Source organism: Anabrus simplex, chromosome 6 (genome assembly GCF_040414725.1).
Source record: "Anabrus simplex isolate iqAnaSimp1 chromosome 6, ASM4041472v1, whole genome shotgun sequence".
Classification (NCBI taxonomy): domain Eukaryota; kingdom Metazoa; phylum Arthropoda; class Insecta; order Orthoptera; family Tettigoniidae; genus Anabrus; species Anabrus simplex.
The window spans coordinates 225728196-225746464 of NC_090270.1; the positions used below are offsets into that span (position 1 = coordinate 225728196).

At 38.9% G+C, this 18269-nt stretch overlaps 1 protein-coding gene across 9 annotated transcripts in view; it reads left to right on the forward strand.

Annotated features, from left to right (window-relative positions):
• LOC136876361 (galactokinase) overlaps positions 1 to 18269 on the forward strand; it is a 323016-nt gene that overhangs the window by 183536 nt on the left and 121211 nt on the right. For 8 of the 9 annotated variants that reach the window (XM_068228397.1, XM_068228395.1, XM_068228398.1 and 5 more), the window contains 2 exons: positions 2577 to 2730; positions 17894 to 18014. In XM_068228397.1, the coding sequence (XP_068084498.1) occupies positions 2577 to 2730; positions 17894 to 18014 (275 nt within the window). The remainder of the gene's footprint in view (positions 1 to 2576; positions 2731 to 17893; positions 18015 to 18269) is intronic. The other variant, XM_068228400.1, reaches the window with a different exon arrangement.

An 18269-nucleotide genomic window follows, 5' to 3' on the forward strand; every position in this document is an offset into this window, starting at 1 on the left:
TGCAACGTCGATATTTCCAAAATATTTTCCACTTACTCTGATTTATTTTCCATTGAAATCCATTGAAAATTCCAATATAAGGCACGATTACTGCTCCAAAATCAGTGACGTAAACCGTGTAGAGCTAGATGAAACGTACAGCCCCAGAATCACAAAAGAAAAAATCTCCGCAGCAACACGTCGAATTGCAGTAGATACCGGTCCTGGTCCTGACCGTGTCTTAGTACGTGTCATTATGCGAAATCGTAGCAATCATTGCGACTCGAATGCTTTCAACAGGCAAAATACCCCAGTGTCTAAAGAGTGCTAGAACCGTGTTGATACATAAGAAAGGTGATGCCGAATGTCTGTCAAACTGGGGACCGGTAACGATCTGTTCGGTAATTAGACGTGTTATTGAAAGGGTATTAGATCAGCTTTGTAACTTTCAATGAACACCAAAGAGGCTTTAACGATCAGCCAGGATGCCTTATAAATACTTCTATTCTCAGAGGACTCCTCAAGATAGCAAAGACAGATAAGCAAGATGTTACCGTGATTTTTTAGACATATCAAAAGCCTTCGACAACATCGGACATCAGCACCTAAATCTAACACTACCTGCCGAGCCACTTTCATCTAAACTGAAGGAACAAATCATCAATCTACAGATTGACAATACAACACAGATCGAAACCACTAAGGGTAAAACGAAGCCAATTCGCTTGTTGAGAGGACATGCAGGGATCAGCATTATCGCCAGCATTGTATAACCTGGCCACAGATTTGATTTTTGATGAGATAACAGAAGAAAACCTACTACAAGCATATGGCAAATCAGTATCTGCAGAATTGCCCCCTCTTAGTATTGTTGGTTTTGCCGATGACACAGTCATTGTTGGCAAAAATAAAGAAGCAGCTCTTGAGTTGACACACATCGCTATCACGTTGCTCCAGGAAATCGGTCTACATATAAATGCCAACAAATGTGTGGGCATATGTATTGAAAAGGGGAAACTCGTGGACGGAGTGCTTGATATTCACGACAATTTTAGGATCAGTACTATTAAAGAAAGAGAAGAAATTCGATATCTTGGCATCACTTTTAACGAAACACTCACCTTTGATGCGAACACTTCTTTAAAACCTTGCACAAGAAGTTAGATGTGCTTACAGCCTCACCTTTGATAAAGGCAGATCAAAAGTTCATTGTTTTGAACAAAGCAGTCAGCCCTACTCTCGTGTATGCTTTTCAGACTGCTGAAATTAGACAAGTACCTCTTAGCTTCCTGAAAACCACCAACAAAATGGTAAAGAGCTCCTTAAAGGAAATTGTGCAATTACCCACGGATGCTCTGTAATCTAATTTAAGATTCAAAGGCCTCGGACTTTTTAAAGCAAGCTGTGAAGTACATCTGCAACAAATAAGTGCATGCAGTGCTCTTCGCCAAGCCAGCAATAGCTACGTTTTTAAGATGCATGATCTGACATCCGAAACTACGCATTGTCTACAGGCCCTCAACATCACAGATATTAACCGATTCTCCAATAAAGGCAGTGACCTTCCAAATCCAAGAAAAATCCGCCAAGAACTAAGAAGTCGTGAAATGGCAACTTGGTGCTCTTTGCCTCAGAAGGGGATCGGTGTAGAGTTGTATAAAGGGTACACTCCGGCCAATAATTGGATTAGGCATCACCAGGGACTTTCTTGTAGCGAATGGCGAGAGGCAATCAAGATGACATCAAATGTTTCTGCAGTACGAACTATCCCGGGCAGAACTCAGGACGAAAACCTCTGTCACGGATGCGTCAGAGAGAAAGGAACACTGGCTCACGTTCTGGGTTCTTGCCCCTACGGCGAAGTACTGAGAAACTCACATCATCACAAGATAAGATCACTGATCGCAGAAGAACTCCATAGCAAAAACTTCTGTGTATATGAAGTCCACGGTTTGTCTATGGCAGGGAGTACAAGACAAATTGACATACTTGCTTTTAAAGATAACGACAAGAAAGGCTTCATTATCGATCCGACCATCCGATTCGAGCACCACATCGGCCAGTCTACTGAAGTTCATCTTGAAAAGCAGAATGTTTACGTGCCTACCATTCTGTTCTACAAAAATAAATACCAGCTGAATGAAGTAGAGATTATCGGCCTAATGATTGGTGCTCGTGGCACAATACCTGCCTTGTTCGTAGAATTCTGGAAGAAGTTCGACCTGCCTATGAACAGCATCAAAAAAATAGTTACCACCACCATACGTGGATCTGTACAAATCCTGAAATCTCACCTGTTCGGACCTCCATAACCTAAAAAATCCATATCATCGTTATGTTTCTATGTGATAAAAACATTATCTATCCTGATATGCTTTACTTTGTCCATTGTGGCAACCCGTAATTGCAGAAAGTCATTGATTCGTTCAATAAATATATATACATATTGGATAACAGGATTGTACTTTGATAGTTGATAATTGTGTATTATTATTATTATTATTATTATTATTATTATTATTATTATTATTATTACATGACTGTTTGCTTTTACAGATATCTCTTTTTTTTCTGGCTAACTCTTTTTTCCATCATAGTGTTGAAGGATGTTGGTCTTGATGATGTCATCATTCGCCGTGCACGACATGTTATTCGAGAAAATAAGAGAACAGTCGAAGCTGCCCAAGCACTTCAATCGGGAAATTATGAGCAATTTGGAAAATTGATGACAGAAAGTCACATTTCACTCAGGTAAGTATTTCACTCTGTGGTAATAATGAATGCTCCAGAATTTATCTTCACAGAATCTACAGCTTGACTTTTATTTATTTTGACCATACAGCAAATAAATACAAAATGAAATAAGTAATAATAATTAGTGCATGAATTTGTACAAATACAAAGCATGGAAAATACTGTTTTATTTTTCCATTTAAACTCTTTGGGACCAAGCAAGTGGTTTGGGTCATGTAGCTATCAGCTTGCATTCAGGAGAAAGTGAGTTCAATGTTGGCAGCGCTGAAGATGGGTTTCCATGGTTTCCCATTTTCACACCAGTCAAATGTTGGGGCTGTAACTTAATTAAGGCCATGGCCACTTCCTTCCTGCTCCTATCCCTTTCCTATCCCATTGCCACCATAAGACCTAAAGCCAATTGTAAAAAAAAGAAAATTAAAAAAAAAACTAACATACCAAATACTTAAAATGATCTACCTGTTTTAGCTTTGTATTCCCAACCAGACATTCAGTTCTCCTAGATTTCTTACCTTCTGACATCATTTTAGTCTTGGAAAGGCTAATTTTCATATTATACTCATTACACCTATTATTCAAGTTCAAAGATATGAAACTGTAGACTTTCAGCAAAACCTGTCATTAAGACCAATTCGTTGGCATAGGCCAAACTGCTTACTACATTTTCATATAACTGAATTCCTCCTACCACTTAATACCTTTCAGTAGGTGATCCATGTAAACTATGAACAACAAAGTGAAAGATTACAGCCTTGACTAACCCCTATATGTTCCTTGAACCAAGAACTCATTATACCATCAATTCTCACTGCAGTTCAGTTGTGTATATAAATTCCTTTGATTGCATTTAATCTAGGCCTACCATTAATCCCATAGTCCCCCAGTATGGTGAACATCTTTCCCTTCGTACTCTGTCATAATTATGCCGTCTCTAGTTCTACAAAACATAAGCATAGTTGTTTATCCCTTTCATAGCATTTTCCAATTACCTGGCACATACTGAAAATCTGATCCTGATAGCCTTTCTGTGACCTGAAACCACACCAGTGAACATCTTTCCTGGAATACTGATCAATGAAATACGTAGGCAAATCAATAAGTAGCAATTTTGCTCTAATTGTCTTTAGGTTGGCTCTATGGCATTGTGTGCTCACCAGCCGCTATATGGCACTGTTGTCTATGCCTGTGGTAGGTTTCAGCATTATCAGATCAGTACAGCTTGCGCTGTGTCTAAGTAAAGATGGCTATGCCACTCTCTGTTTGCACCAAGGAAGAACAGCGTTGTGTAATCCATTTTTTGTGGTTTGAGGGTGTACCAGGTGTGGAAATGCATAGAAGACTTTCTGTACAATATGGGGACAATGTTTTGCCACAGTGAAGTGTTTACCAGCACATTGAATCGTTCAGAAGAGGTCGCACGAGCGTGAAGGATGAGGAAAGATCTAGGTGTCCATCTGCAGCCGTAACTGATGCCAATATTGAACAAGTGCGTGATATGATCCTGAATAACAGATGAGTGACTGTTCTATGAATTTCTGCTCTTGGTACACCCTCAGACCACAAAAAACAAATTATGGAATGCTGTTCTTTCTTGGTGCAAACAGAGAGCGGCTCAGCCATCTTTACGTCGCAACAGCACAAGCTGTACTGATTTGATAATGCTGAAACCTACCACAGATGTAGACAATGGTGCCATCTAGCGGCTGGTGAGCACACAATGTCATAGAGTCAACCTAAAGACAATTAGAGTAAATTTGCAGATACTTATTGACTTGCCCTCGTATCTCTATAGTTGTTGCAATCCTTCCTGTTCCCTTGCTTATAGATAGGTCCAATTACTGCTTTCGTCCAATCAGAATGTACCTTACTAACATTCCATGCTAATCTTATTTCTCCATGAAGCCATTTCATTCCTGGCTTCCCACTATATTTCACCATTTCAGGTCTAATTTCATCTGTTCCTGCTGCTTTATGACAATGGAGTTTATTTACCATTCTTTCCACTTCCTCAGGCATAACTTCACTAACATTATTGTCCTCCACCCCGTAAGCTTGGTTGTTTGCAACATCATCTGAAAGATTTCCTTTTAAGTTGAGAAATTTACGAAATTTTCCTTCCATCTGTCTAGTGATTCTTTGGGATCTACAATGAGTTCACCCAATTTTCCCAAAACACTATTCATTTCCATTTTTCCTCCCTCTCTAAGATTTGTTATTACTGTACTGTCCAGAGAGGTTTCCCTGCTACTTGATCTACCTTTCCAGGTTATTACCAAAATCTTCCCACAACCTCTTCTTGAATTTAATAATTATTTGTTTCCCTCTGTTTCTTTCCTCTACATATAATTCACTGTCTGATTGTTCTTATTTGGAGCCATTTCTTGTATGCCTTCTTTATAGTTAACAAGCTGTTCTCTTTTCATCATTCTACCAAGATGTTTGCTTTTTCCCATCTTTACACACACTTGTTCCTAGGCATTCTCTGCTGTTTCTATTACTGCATCCCTGTATGCCACCCATTCTCTTTCCATATCCGGAACCTGTTTACTGTCCATTGTTTGGAAATTTTCACTAATCATATCCATGTACTTCTGTCAAATTTCCTCGTTCTGGAGATTTTCTACCCTTATTCATCTGCAAATGGATTTAATTCACTCTCGTAGGCCTAGAGTTGCTTAATTCACTACAGATCAGGCAGAGGTCCATATCATTAAAAAATCCCTGGCATACCCATATATTCCTGACCAATTTCCTGAATTCAGTGTCGGTTATGATATTGTCTCTTATGGATCTGGTACTCCTACCCTCCCATGTGTAGCTTACGCTTAAAAAATATATTCGTAACTGCTAATCCTATACCAGCACAGAAGTCCAGTAAATGATTCCCATTTCTATTAGCTTTCATATATTCCCCACATTTACCCATCACCTTGCCATATCATTTAGTTTTATTTCCAATTCTCGCATTGAAATCACCTATTACCACTATCTTGTTCTTACTGTTGACCCTGGCTACGATGTCACTCAAGCTTCATAAAACTTGTCAACTCCCTCCTTATCTGCACCCTCACATAGCAAGTACACTGAGACATTTCTAGTCCTAATTCTTCCAGCTGCCAAATCTAGCCACATCATGCGCTCATTTACGTGCCTAATAGAAACTGTGTCGCATGTAATAATATTCCTGATGAACAGTCCTACTCCACATTCTGCTCTTCCCTTTTTAACGCCTGTGAAAATTACTTCTCTCTTCCTCATTATTTGCCCTTACCCGAATATCATTAACTCCTAACACATCCAGATGCATTATCTTTGTTGACTCAGCCAGTTCTACTTTCCTTCTTTGTTTCTTTCTTACATAAGCCTCATTAATATTAATAGCTCCCCATCGAATTCCATTTCATTTGCCAAGTTTCTTCCAGTGAATCTCCCATTTGTCAAATGGAAGTGGGACTCCCATAGGTCCGAGGCTTACTTAAAATGTTCTGAGCGTGCTTGTTAAAATTTCTGTGAAGCCGGATAGTACCCTTACTTACAAATAGTCCCAGTGCGGATGTCTCCTCTAATGGGTTGGGGACCACAGTGGATTGTATAGTCCTAGCTGCCTCAGCACAAGGAAGGCCATGACTCAGAATAGTATATGTCTGAGATGACCAGTCCCATTCCATAGCAACTGGTATCCTGACTCTCAGGACCACTTTCTAGGCCACTCAGCCGTTGCCTATGGTTGACGAACAAGGACATGGCTACAGTAATCCACACCATGAACAAATACTAATAAAAATTGGGAAAACCTTACGAGCTGGGCTGAAGACAATAATGTACACCTTGCCATTGATGCAAAAGACAGGGATACATTTAAATCCACTGGTTGGAAATGGGAGTACGATACAGATCCATGCAAGAGCAATAAATTATAGGCTTCATCTCTCCTCACCACATTACAAGTTCTTCCAGATTTTCCTCACAGCTAGCATCAACCTTTGATCTTTGAAATTGGTGCCCAAATACTCCAGTCATGCTGGAATTTAGGAAAGGTTGACTGGAAAGCTTCCTCTGTTGATATGGATAAGTGTATTAAGCCCAAGCGAGTTGGCTGCACTGTTTGGGTCAGGTAGCTGTTGATTTGAATTTAGGAGATGATGGGTCCAAACCCCACTGTTGGCAGCCCTGATGATTGTTTTCCATGGTTTCCCATTTTCACACAAAACAACCTCTGGAGCTGTACCTTAGTTAAGGCCACAGATGTTTCCTTCCTAATCCTAGCACTCTCCTAGCCACCCATCATCACCATGAGACATGTCTATGTCAGTGCGACGTAAGACAAATAATAAATAATAAAGTGTATATGGTAGATACCACTCACATGTGATATTACAATAGATTTGTTGGTGCCATACTTTCAGCAGCCAAGAAACACATTTCTAGAGGATACAGAAAGGAATATATCCCTGGATGGTCTAAGGACAGTGAAAGTTTATACCAAGAATTTCTAGAGAGTTGAGAACAATAAATTGCAGATGAGTTATTGTACAGCTTACATAACTCCAGAAAGAGAAAATGTATAGAAACTGTAGAATCTCTGGATGTTAAGCATTCGAGTGGAAAGGCATGGTCTTTTCTTTGAAAACTAGGAGAAACCAATTTAGTAGTCTGTGGATGAAAGGAGAAAGCAAAAAAAATACACATCACATTCAGTACAAAATTCTAAACAAAGCTGTACGCAGAAAGTGCAGGGAAGCCAGAGAATTATGGATGACAGACAATGTAAAGAAATTGAGATCCTTCAAGAGAAGCACGACTATTTTAACTTGCATAAGAAAGTGAAAGAACTTGCTGGTTTGAAACGGAGACGATATGGTCAAATTTTGAGAGATGCCAATAATGAAATCATCTTGGGTGTGGAAGGGAAACTCAAACGATGGAAGGAATATATAGAAAATCTCTTCAAAGATGACAGAAATGATCCTCCTTCACCTGACAAGAGAATAAATGAAAATAGCCCTGAAATAACAAAAAGCGAAGTTGTACATGCCGTTAAACTTCAAAAGAATGGTAAAGCAACTGGACCTGATGGTGTGTACACTGAAGTTCTCAAAGTAATAACAGAACAGGAATCTACCGGCCTCAATATATTAACATCATTATTCAATCAAATATATGTATCAGGAGAAATACCATCAGAATGGCTGAAATCAACCTTCATACCACTACCGAAGAAGCCTAACTCGTCTCAGTGCGATGATTATCGTATGATAAGTTTGATGTCTCACGTGCTCAAAATATTCTTGCGAATCATTCACACTAGAATATACAAAAAATGTGAATCCCACATGGATCAGAATCAGTTCGGTTTCCAAAATGGCGTTGGTACACGTGAGGCACTCTTCTCGTTAAATGTTTTGTTACAGAGGTGCAGAGATATGAATGTTGATGTCTATGTCTGTTTTATAGACTATAAAAATGCTTTTGATTGTGTCAGGCACAATAAGCTGATAGAGATTCTGAGATCAACAGGTATTGACTCCGGTGACTTACGTATAATCAGTAACCTGTACTGGAATCAGTTTGCAAATGTCGAAACTGCTTCGATCAGGAAGGGCGTCCGCCAGGGTTGTGTACTGTCACCTCTGTTGTTTAACATTTACTCAGAGGCAATCTTTAAAGAAACGTTGGAAGACTATGGTGGGATCAAAATTAACGGGAAAATCATCAACAATATCAGATATGCAGATGATACTGTTGTCATAGCTGATGACATGCCTGCCCTTCAGTGCATGATAAACTCCTTAGTTCAGCACAGTGAAGAGTTTGGGTTATATGTCAACCCCTCAAAAACGAAACTGATGGTGTTCTCTAAGAAGACAATTTGGACAAATCTCACAATAAAAAATAAAATAGTTGAGCAAGTGTCTTCTCTCAAATATCTGGGTAACATCTTGAATGACCAGTGTAACTCCAAACGGGAGATAATATCCAGAATTGAGCAGGCCAGGAAACAATTCATTACCATGAAGAAATTCTTTGTGAGGTCAGATCTCAGTCTCCAACTACGAATTCGTATGATCCGCTGCTATATATTTTCTGTTCTCCTATATGGATGTGAAAGCTGGACTCTGGATCCAATCATAGAAAAACGTATTGATGCCTTCGAAATGTTCCTGTATCGCCGTCTCTTGCGGATATCCTGGGTAATGAAAATCTCAAATGCCAAGGTCCTTCGTCAGATGAAAAAGCAAAAAGAACTTCTGCTCACCATAAAACAGAGGAAAATGCAATACCTAGGACATATCATGAGAGGTGAGAGGTATTAGTTATTACAGCTTATTATTGAAGGGAAGATACAGGGGAAGAGATCTGTTTGCAGAAGAAGAAATTCATGGCTGAAAGACCTTCGAAGATGGCACTGCTGTACTTCAGAAATGGCATTCCATTCTGCGCTGTCAAGATCAGAACTAGTTACGTGGATCACCAACCTCCGCTCGGAGACGGCGTCTTAAGAAGAAGAAGGTAAACCTGTAGTGACTCCAGACAAGATTGCTGTACACATACTTTCTATGTCACGAGCACCTCATGACAAGCAGCACCCTCAATATATTAAGAAACAACTAAATATTCTAAAGACCTCTGATAAACCTGACTCGAACAATTCTCATCGATTCTCAGTAGACAAAATCAGTGCAGTAATGAAGGATGTCAGTGTGGAGAAAGTTCCAGGGTTTGAAGGAATCCATCCAGAATTCCTGACCAGCTGTTCTAAATTCTGGCTGGCCAGGTTTGCTACAGGTCTGCTAAAATCCAACAGATTGCCTCATTCATTCAAACAAAAACAAAAAAACAAAAAAATCTGTCTTGAAACCTGGGAAATCTGCTGATCTATCAGAGATCATTAGACCAATTGTGTTGTTGAGTATATGCTACAAACTTGTGTAGAGAATTATCTTAAATAGGATTCAACCTGGATAAAGCTGCACCCATTTTGAGGCTGGATTCCATGACCAACTAAAAACTTTGGTAGCTTTCATTGATATCAAAGCTTAATACAACATTGTGTGGAAAGAATGTGTAGTATACAAACCTCTTCAAGTAATCCCATGTTTCTTGATAGTACATCTCATGAACTTCAAGTGATCTGACCTCATGTTTTTTGACAATACCTCATTAATAACATTTTGAGCGACAGATTTTTCTAAGTTATGGATAATAACTAGGGCCCAGATCTTAATGACCTAAAAATGATTTAAAGGTGACCTTAAAATCAATTTAAAATGACCTAAAAATGACTTCAAAATTACCTTTATTTTGATCTTGGTACACAATACGACGAATTATTATTTTTCAGTCAACGCAGCATTACAGTAAGTTATGAACACCTTGGCCGGGCTGAGTGGCTCAGACAGTTGAGGTGTTGGCCTTTTGATTGCAATTTGGCAGGTTCGATCCTGGCTCAGTCCAGTGGTATTTGAAGGTGCTCAAATACATCAGCCTCGTGTCGGTAGATTTACTGGCATGTAAAAGAACTCCTGCAGGACTAAATTCCGGCATCTCAGAGTCTCCGAAAACTCTAAAAGTAGTTATGGGGATACAGAGCCAATAAAATTATCATTATTATGAACACCTTCCATAAATTTTCAGCTGTGAAGGACTGGCAATTGTCAACTGAACGAGCAGTAAATATTGGCAGATTCCAGTTCTTCTTCTGCATCATCAAGGGAGTACTTCTTTCCTTACAGAACATCAGCAGTCTTGCACATTGTGTCAAATCTACTGTTCTTCTTCAAAACTGTTCCATTTTATGAAACACAAGCTCACCAACTTCATCTTGCTTGCAACTTAGTTTACTTTGAACTGACATCACTAGGTCTATTTGATTTGTCATTCATGGGGCCACATTTTTCCAAAGGTGTGATGATAACTGACAGAAATTCAAAATTTGATCATAAATACGCCAATTTACCTTCCATTTCTGAATTAGAGAACTGGTCTTGGGAAATTTTAATGGATGCTTTACTGTTACTGTTAAGTGAGTTTATGATTATTTTTTCACATTAATGAACACAAGCACCCGGCCAGGTTCCTTACCTAATGAGCACTGGAGGTGATGGAAGAGGAATTTCTTGAGACAAGAAGGTGATTTCAGAAAAACTTTCTTCACATTTCCTATTAGTCTATACCCATTACTTCTTCTGCAGCTCCAAAGCAAGCATGTGCCAAGCAGGTTACATGTACTATTTTTGAGTGCAGTGTCTTCAGGGAGTTTGCTGCTTTAACCATACATGGTCCTGCATCTGTGACAAATGGTAACACCATTAGGCAACACATAATTCATTTTTTTTTATCAAAATGGTGGAGTAGTTTGTCCTCTCCAAGATTTTACAATTTAGAAGAAAAATTCCCCCACTGTTTTCTTCATTCATCACTCCAACAATATTCACAACGTAGCAACCCATAGAATCCATGGTCTTGTCCATTAAGACCCAAATGTTTTCATTGTCCATATTTGTTGTGATTTTGTATATTGTCTTGTTATAAGACCTTTCAATATAATTTTTCCTTATCGTTGACTTATATGGAATAAGACCTTCCGAGGTACTTCTCCAGAAAATCTCATAATACATTATTATTTAATTTATTAAATGGAATGCTTGCCAAAACAAAAGTTTTATGTAAATCTTCAGGTTTGATCCTGGCTCAGTCCGGTAGTATTTGAAGGTGTTCAAATATGTCAGCCTCATGGTGGTAGATTTACTGACAAGTAAAAGAACTCCTGTGGGACTAAATTCTGGTACCTCGGTGTCTCAAAAAACTGAAATATGTACTTAGTGGGTCGTAAAGCCAATAACATTATTATTGTCTTCACTTTTTACTACATTGTCCAAGAAGCATCTGTTGCTTTTGCCTTTTGCCCTGTGCTTCAAGGCCTTGCTTATGTTTGTCTCTACTCAATCGATTGCGAATCTTTTCTCTGCAGAAACTCTCGTCACAAATTTTGCTGTAGAGAATTCTATTGTTGCTTGAAAAAAACAGCATCCCTGTAATCGGAAGCAAAGTTTTAATTTTTGTAGAAGCCCTTTGTTTTACTTTCAGCATGTTGGAGTTAAAATTGAACACTACCAAACTGACACAAGACATGTGAAATACTGAATGGAAAATGCATTAATATAGAATGGAATGTTAATGAAATGCACTGTTTGGTAAAACCCTTAAATAGGAAACTATAACCATGCAACCAAGGCACTCTCTCTCACTTACTTGCAGTTAGATCAATCCAAGTTCGAAATATATGTAGGGGAGAAGAATTATTGTCACCAGATTTCCAAGAATTGTGAATCAGTTTGATTTAAAGATTATACAAATTAATTTTTACTGATATTGTAGTATGATGCATCAAAATCAGCTAAATATGACAAAAATATGAATTTTTCTTTAAAATGGGCTTAAAATTGTATGTAAATGGTAAAAAAATTCCTGTCCAAGAGAAATGGAAAAAAAGTATAAAAATGGTTTTCAGTTCATTCCTCTTGGAATAGTCACATTTATTTTCAACAGACTACTGTTCCATCATCATCAGAAAAATATTCAAAGTCATCAAAATCCAGGCCCTAGTAATAATGCAATTGTGCATAAGAAGGTCAACACTGGACTACCCCAAGGTAGTCTGAAGGTAGTTTGTACATCTCAGACATGTCTTAAGTTTGGATATGCTGATGACTGGGCAATGGCTGCTCAGGACACAAATATAGAGACTACAGAGCATATACTCACGAAGGAGTTAACCATACTTGAAAATTGTTTTTGCCTGTGGAGGCTCCAACAAGGCATGGAAAAACTGTAATAAGTTTGTATCTTAGTTATAGAATGGCAAACTGAGACCTTCAAATACTCCAGTAACACCATATAGTGAACAGTACATATCCCAAATACCTGGATATTACACTCAATACAACACTGTCTTTTAAACAGCATTCTAACAATAACATTGCTGAGCTCAAGACTCAAAACAGCATCCTCCAGAAACTACGTGGAACAACATTGGCTTCAAGTGCTACAAATCTTTGCTGCTTGGCCCTTGGACTTGCGTACTCTGCAGCTGAGTGCTGTGCATCAGTTTTGCTAAATGCCACTTACATGAAGAAGGAAGATATCATCATCATCATCATCATTTCCCAACTCCAGTTTCCCAGGTGTGGTGTACAAGTGCTTGCCATCTCCTTCTGTCTTCATACATCTTCTAATCCAGTACATCCTCCCATTTGTATTGTCTCTCCTCCACATCTGATCTTACAGTCTGTATCCAACATTTTCTTGGTCTTCCATGTGGTCTTCTTCCTATGAGATTAAGGTTGAAATATTTTCTGGCAGGTCTTTCCCTGTTCATTCTCATTATGTACCCATACCACTGAAGTCTGCATTTCTTTACGACACTGATAATAGGAACCTCAATACCAGCTACTTTCTTATTCACTTCATTTCTGATCTTGTCCTTTCTGGTTGTTTGGTTCATGGTTCTAATGAATCTCATTTCAGTTGCTTGGATTCTACTGAAGTCTTTGTTTAGTAGGGTATATGTCTCTAAACCGTACATGAGGATTGGTACGAAGTAAGTGTGGTACATGATTGTTTTCACTTTCTGTGGTATTTTGCAGTCCCAGAGAAGATTTCTGACTGTAGAAGTTCGATGCTTTCTGTGTCCTGCTGAGTATTTCCTGCCTAACAGTGTTGTCTTTTGAGATTGTGCTTCCGAGGTACTTGAAGTGGGCAGCTTCTGTCTCTCCCCATAAAAGCACATCATCAGCAAATACCAGGGTGTTTGGTTCACTGTCCATTTTCTTGATAGATTTGATGACCTTGTCCATTACTATTACGAACAGGAGTGGTGATAGAGCACTTCCTTGTTGGACACCTCTCTTTGTTTCAAACCATTTTGATCGTCCGTTGCCTATCTGGACACAGCTGTAGCACTTCTAGTATAGCATCTTGACTTTGTCAATTAAGTACTTTAGCACCTTTAGGTCTTCCAGACATTCCCATATCTTGTTTCGAGGAACACTATCATATGCTTTTTTCAATGTCCACAAATGCAATCACAAGATTTCTTCCGTATTCCCAGTACTTTTCTGTCAGCATCTTTACTGCAAAGATAAGATCCACAGTACTTCGACCTTTCCTGAACCCGTGTTGTTCTTCCTCAAGCAAAGGTTCCACTATCTTCCTAAGTCTTGTTTCTATGATGTTTTCCAGCAGCTTCAGTGAGTGTGACAACAGCGTGATGCCTCTGTAATTTCCACATTTCCGTCGGTTGCTCTTTTTGAACAGTGCGATGATGACTCCTTTACTCCAATCTTCTGGAATTTTGTTACTTTCCCAAATCACTGATAACACTCTATATAGCCAATTCAAGCCTGGTATTCCAGCTGCCTTTATCATGTCTGAGCTGAGATCATCAAAGCCTGGGGACTTCCCATTTCACATGCTCTTTAGTGCTGTTTCTACCTCAAGCCATGTTAATGGGTATTTGTTGTTTTTGGCTTCATTTACACTACAATCATTGGTGGTGGTGTTGTTCCTATCTCCATTTAACAGCATGTTGAAGTACTTCTTCATTTCATCCCTGATTCCTTCCTCTGTTTGTATTAAGCTACCATTGTCTGTTTCCAGTGCAAGGATGTTTATATTTTCATTTCTTTTACTGTTTACTATTTTGTACTTGTACTTTTTGTACTTGCACTGTTTACTTCCTTGACAGTCTTCCTCTATCCTTGTAGTAAAGTCATCCCAGCACTTTTCCTTTTCTTCCTGAATCAGTCTTTTTACAGCCAGTTCCTTTTTCCAGTATTCCTGTGCTAGATGTTCAATTTCTAATTCATTTCGTCTATCATCTGTTTTCTGTTTTCGAGGTCTAATTTTCTTTTCAGTATATTTCTATCTTTTACTGCTGTCTTCACTCGCTCATTCCACCAAAGTGTTTCCTTCTCTTTTGGTGTGGCACTTGTTTTTCCACAAATTTCCGTGGCTTATTTTACAAGGGTTTCTTTGAATAAGGACCATTCTTCTTCTACTCCCCCTTTCTCAGTTTTGGGTAATTTAGCTGTTATCCTTGCTTCATAGTTTCCTTTCTTCTCCATGTCCTTCAACAGCCATGTCTTAATCTTTGGCATTTTCTTTTGTTTAATTTTGGGCACACGAACATCTTCTAGGTCAGCGATTAATAGCTGATGGTCGCTATCTAGGCACTCGCTGGGTATGACTTTAACATCTGTAACATACTGACCGCTTTTCTATCAGTGATGATGAAGTCGATCATAGTCTTGAGCTTTCCATTCCAGCTGTATCTCGTTATTTTATGGCTATCCCTCTTCTGATACCATGTGTTCTGAATGGTTAACTTGTTTTGCACACAGAAATCAATCAGGTTCTCTCCTTCAGAGTTTCTGTTACCATAGCCATGGGGGCCAACGATGTTTTCACAGTCTAGTCTTTCTTTATCAACTTGAGCGTTCAGATCACCCATAATGATTGTTTTTTCCTCTGTTATTTGTTCAAGTTCGATAAGGAATTGCTCTTTCTCTTCTGTGGTACATCCTGTCTGTGGTGCATATACTTGCAGGAGAGTTTGATGTGCATTACCAACACTTAGTCTCATCTGGATGATCCTATCAGTCACACATTTGACATCTGTCTATATCTTTATGAAGGAAGAAGCCAACTCCATTTTTGGATTCATCATTGTTCCCACTCCAGTACAGCACATATCCATTTCTCAAGGGCTTCTTCCCATATCCTTTCCATTTTGTCTCACTCAATCCCAATATCTTGGGGTTACGCCTCTCCATAAGATCCACAAGTTCTTCATATTATTTTGTTGGTGAGAGTAAGGATATTGAGTGTACCAATATTCAGTCGCTCTTTCTTGGGAGGGTTTTGTGTCTTCTGGTATCTCCGATGAGCATCAGGCTTTTGGCCATCATAAATTTGGACGGTAGGAGAAGAACTGTCATATCCGGTATTTAATTTATTCTTCCATCCGAGGTTTGTTTTAGGTTTGAAAGCAGTATATTCATACTCAACTGTTGACTTGCTAGGCCTAACACAGGTGAGGATTTTCTTTCGGGGTTTACTCCCTTAGCCCTTAGAGATCCCTCTTCCCCACAGCGTGGATGCGCCAGGCAAGAATTACTTAAGTGGAGAACAGGGAAGGTGACCCTTTCTCCCTTGAGCTGGGTTAATGATTGCATATGATGCCACAACCAGAATGGAAGGAAGAAGATATGCAGCTGAATAACTCCATGCAATTTGTCATAGAAACTATAGAGAGTCCCCCCCCCCCCCAATTACAGGCACTCCTTATCTTAAGCCATATCCCTTCGCCACATCCTTGCAGGCGGAAAGTTCTTATTGCCTGGTTGAGTGGCTCAGATGGTTGAGGTGCTGGCCTTCTGATCTCAACTTGGCAGGTTCGATCGTGGCTAAGTCTAGTGGTATTTGAAGATGCTCAGATACATCAGCCTCATGTTGGTAGATTTACTGGCACGTAAAAGAACTCCTGCAGGACAAAATTCTGGCGCATTGGTATCTCTTGAAACCATAAAAATAGTTAGTGGGACATAAAGCAAGTAACATTAAGATTATTAAAGCTCTTATTTGTGAATATCGTAAGATACTTCACAACTGACAGCTGCTCATTTATGAAGATTTCAGTGGCATGTGTATTAGCAGACTACATTCAAGTCATCATTTGCTTGGACTAGGTAAAGACCTGAACAAACAATGGCCCCAGAAATGGCAAGTATTCTTGTCTTTATATCTTCCTCATTTACCTTGCTCACAGAATGTATTCCTGGTTTTGATCTACCTAGAGGAGTTTGGTTAGAACTTAATCATATACAGACTAACCCAACTTGTTGGCTGAATGGTTAGCGTACTGGCCTTCAGTTCAGAGGGTCCCGGGTTCGATTCCCGGCCAGGTCAGGGATTTTAACCTTCATTGGTTAATTCCACTGGCCTGGGAGCTGAGTGTTTGTGCTGTCCCCAATATCCCTACAACTCGCACTATCCACATAACACTATCCTCCACTACAATAACACGCAGTTACCTACACATGGCAGATGCCGCCCACTCTCATTGTAGGGTCTGCTTTACAAGGGCTGCACTCAGCTAGAAATAGCCACACAAAGTTACTACAGACTAACCACGGGGTATGTAGGGATGTCCTGTTCAAATGGTAGAAAATTTTTTCTCCACAGTGAGAATGTGGGGCTGATAGACAAACTGTTCATCATGTCACCCAGGAGCATTTCTTTCACATTTACTCAGAAGATCCAAAAGACTTCATCGCAATTGAATATGTCCAGAGTTTAAATTTTAAACTGTAGTTTATTTTATTTTGTATTCCATGTATTGAAAAGTTATACAAGTAATAATAATAATAATAATAATAATAATAATAATAATATTGATGTGTATATGGGCTGTTTCAGGAGTAGTAGAGCATGGATAGGCTGTTTGAAGTACAAACGTGTGTTCAGTGTGCAATGTGTGTGCTTCATTTGCATAAGAATGACCTTACAAAAATTATTAAAGACCCGCAGATGACATAGTGATGTATTTGTTGATGTAAAACCCCTACATAATGTGCAACAGTTCAACCCAAATAAATTATTGATGCACAGACTTACATCCTTCGGAACAGTTCACACTACATGTTCAAAGAAAACCTACCACTGTCTTTAATACACTTTTCAGTGCTCTTGGCATTAGTATGTATAGTTTGTCAGCGGTATTCTTTAAAAGCAGCTACAGAAGTCCCATTACAAAACTTATAAACAAATACCATATTGGTATAATCAGTATGTATAAATGTAGGTGACTTTGTTCATAGCACATGCATTACCAAATACCATCAGGTAACAGCTGCAATGGGTCCAGGGTGCTTGTCATTTGTTTCCGACTAATTCAACACCCATTGCAAATTGGACACATGTTTATACTTCATATGGTCCATATTACTGCCTCCTTACTTATTTAATATTCCTCCTGAACCACATTGTATAGGATCAGTCTTTCTGTAACTTACATATTTGATGTGAAAGGGCACTAATATATTAAATGGCTTTGATTAACAATATAGTTTTCATATTTGGTGATGGTCATTGTATTAAGGGACGACTTCGAAGTATCTTGTCCAGAGTTGGATTGCTTGGTGGATGCAGCCATCGAGGTGAATGGAGTTCTAGGCTCTCGCATGACTGGTGGTGGTTTTGGAGGATGCACAGTTACCCTGGTATGTCCCTTCCTTGTACTTACAGTATGTTTTTGTAGCATTAACCATTGTTTAGGAACGAGAGAGAGACTGACCTTAACCTCATATATAGTGCTAAGCCAAAGAGAATCATTAACCATAATTAACTTATCTCTCTCAATTTTATATAATATCACCAGCTAGCCTCTTCTTTTTAGTTCCTGTAAGTTTTGAATTTTACAGATTTATTTGTACATGCTTTAAACTATAAGATCTAAATCCATATAAATAATAATA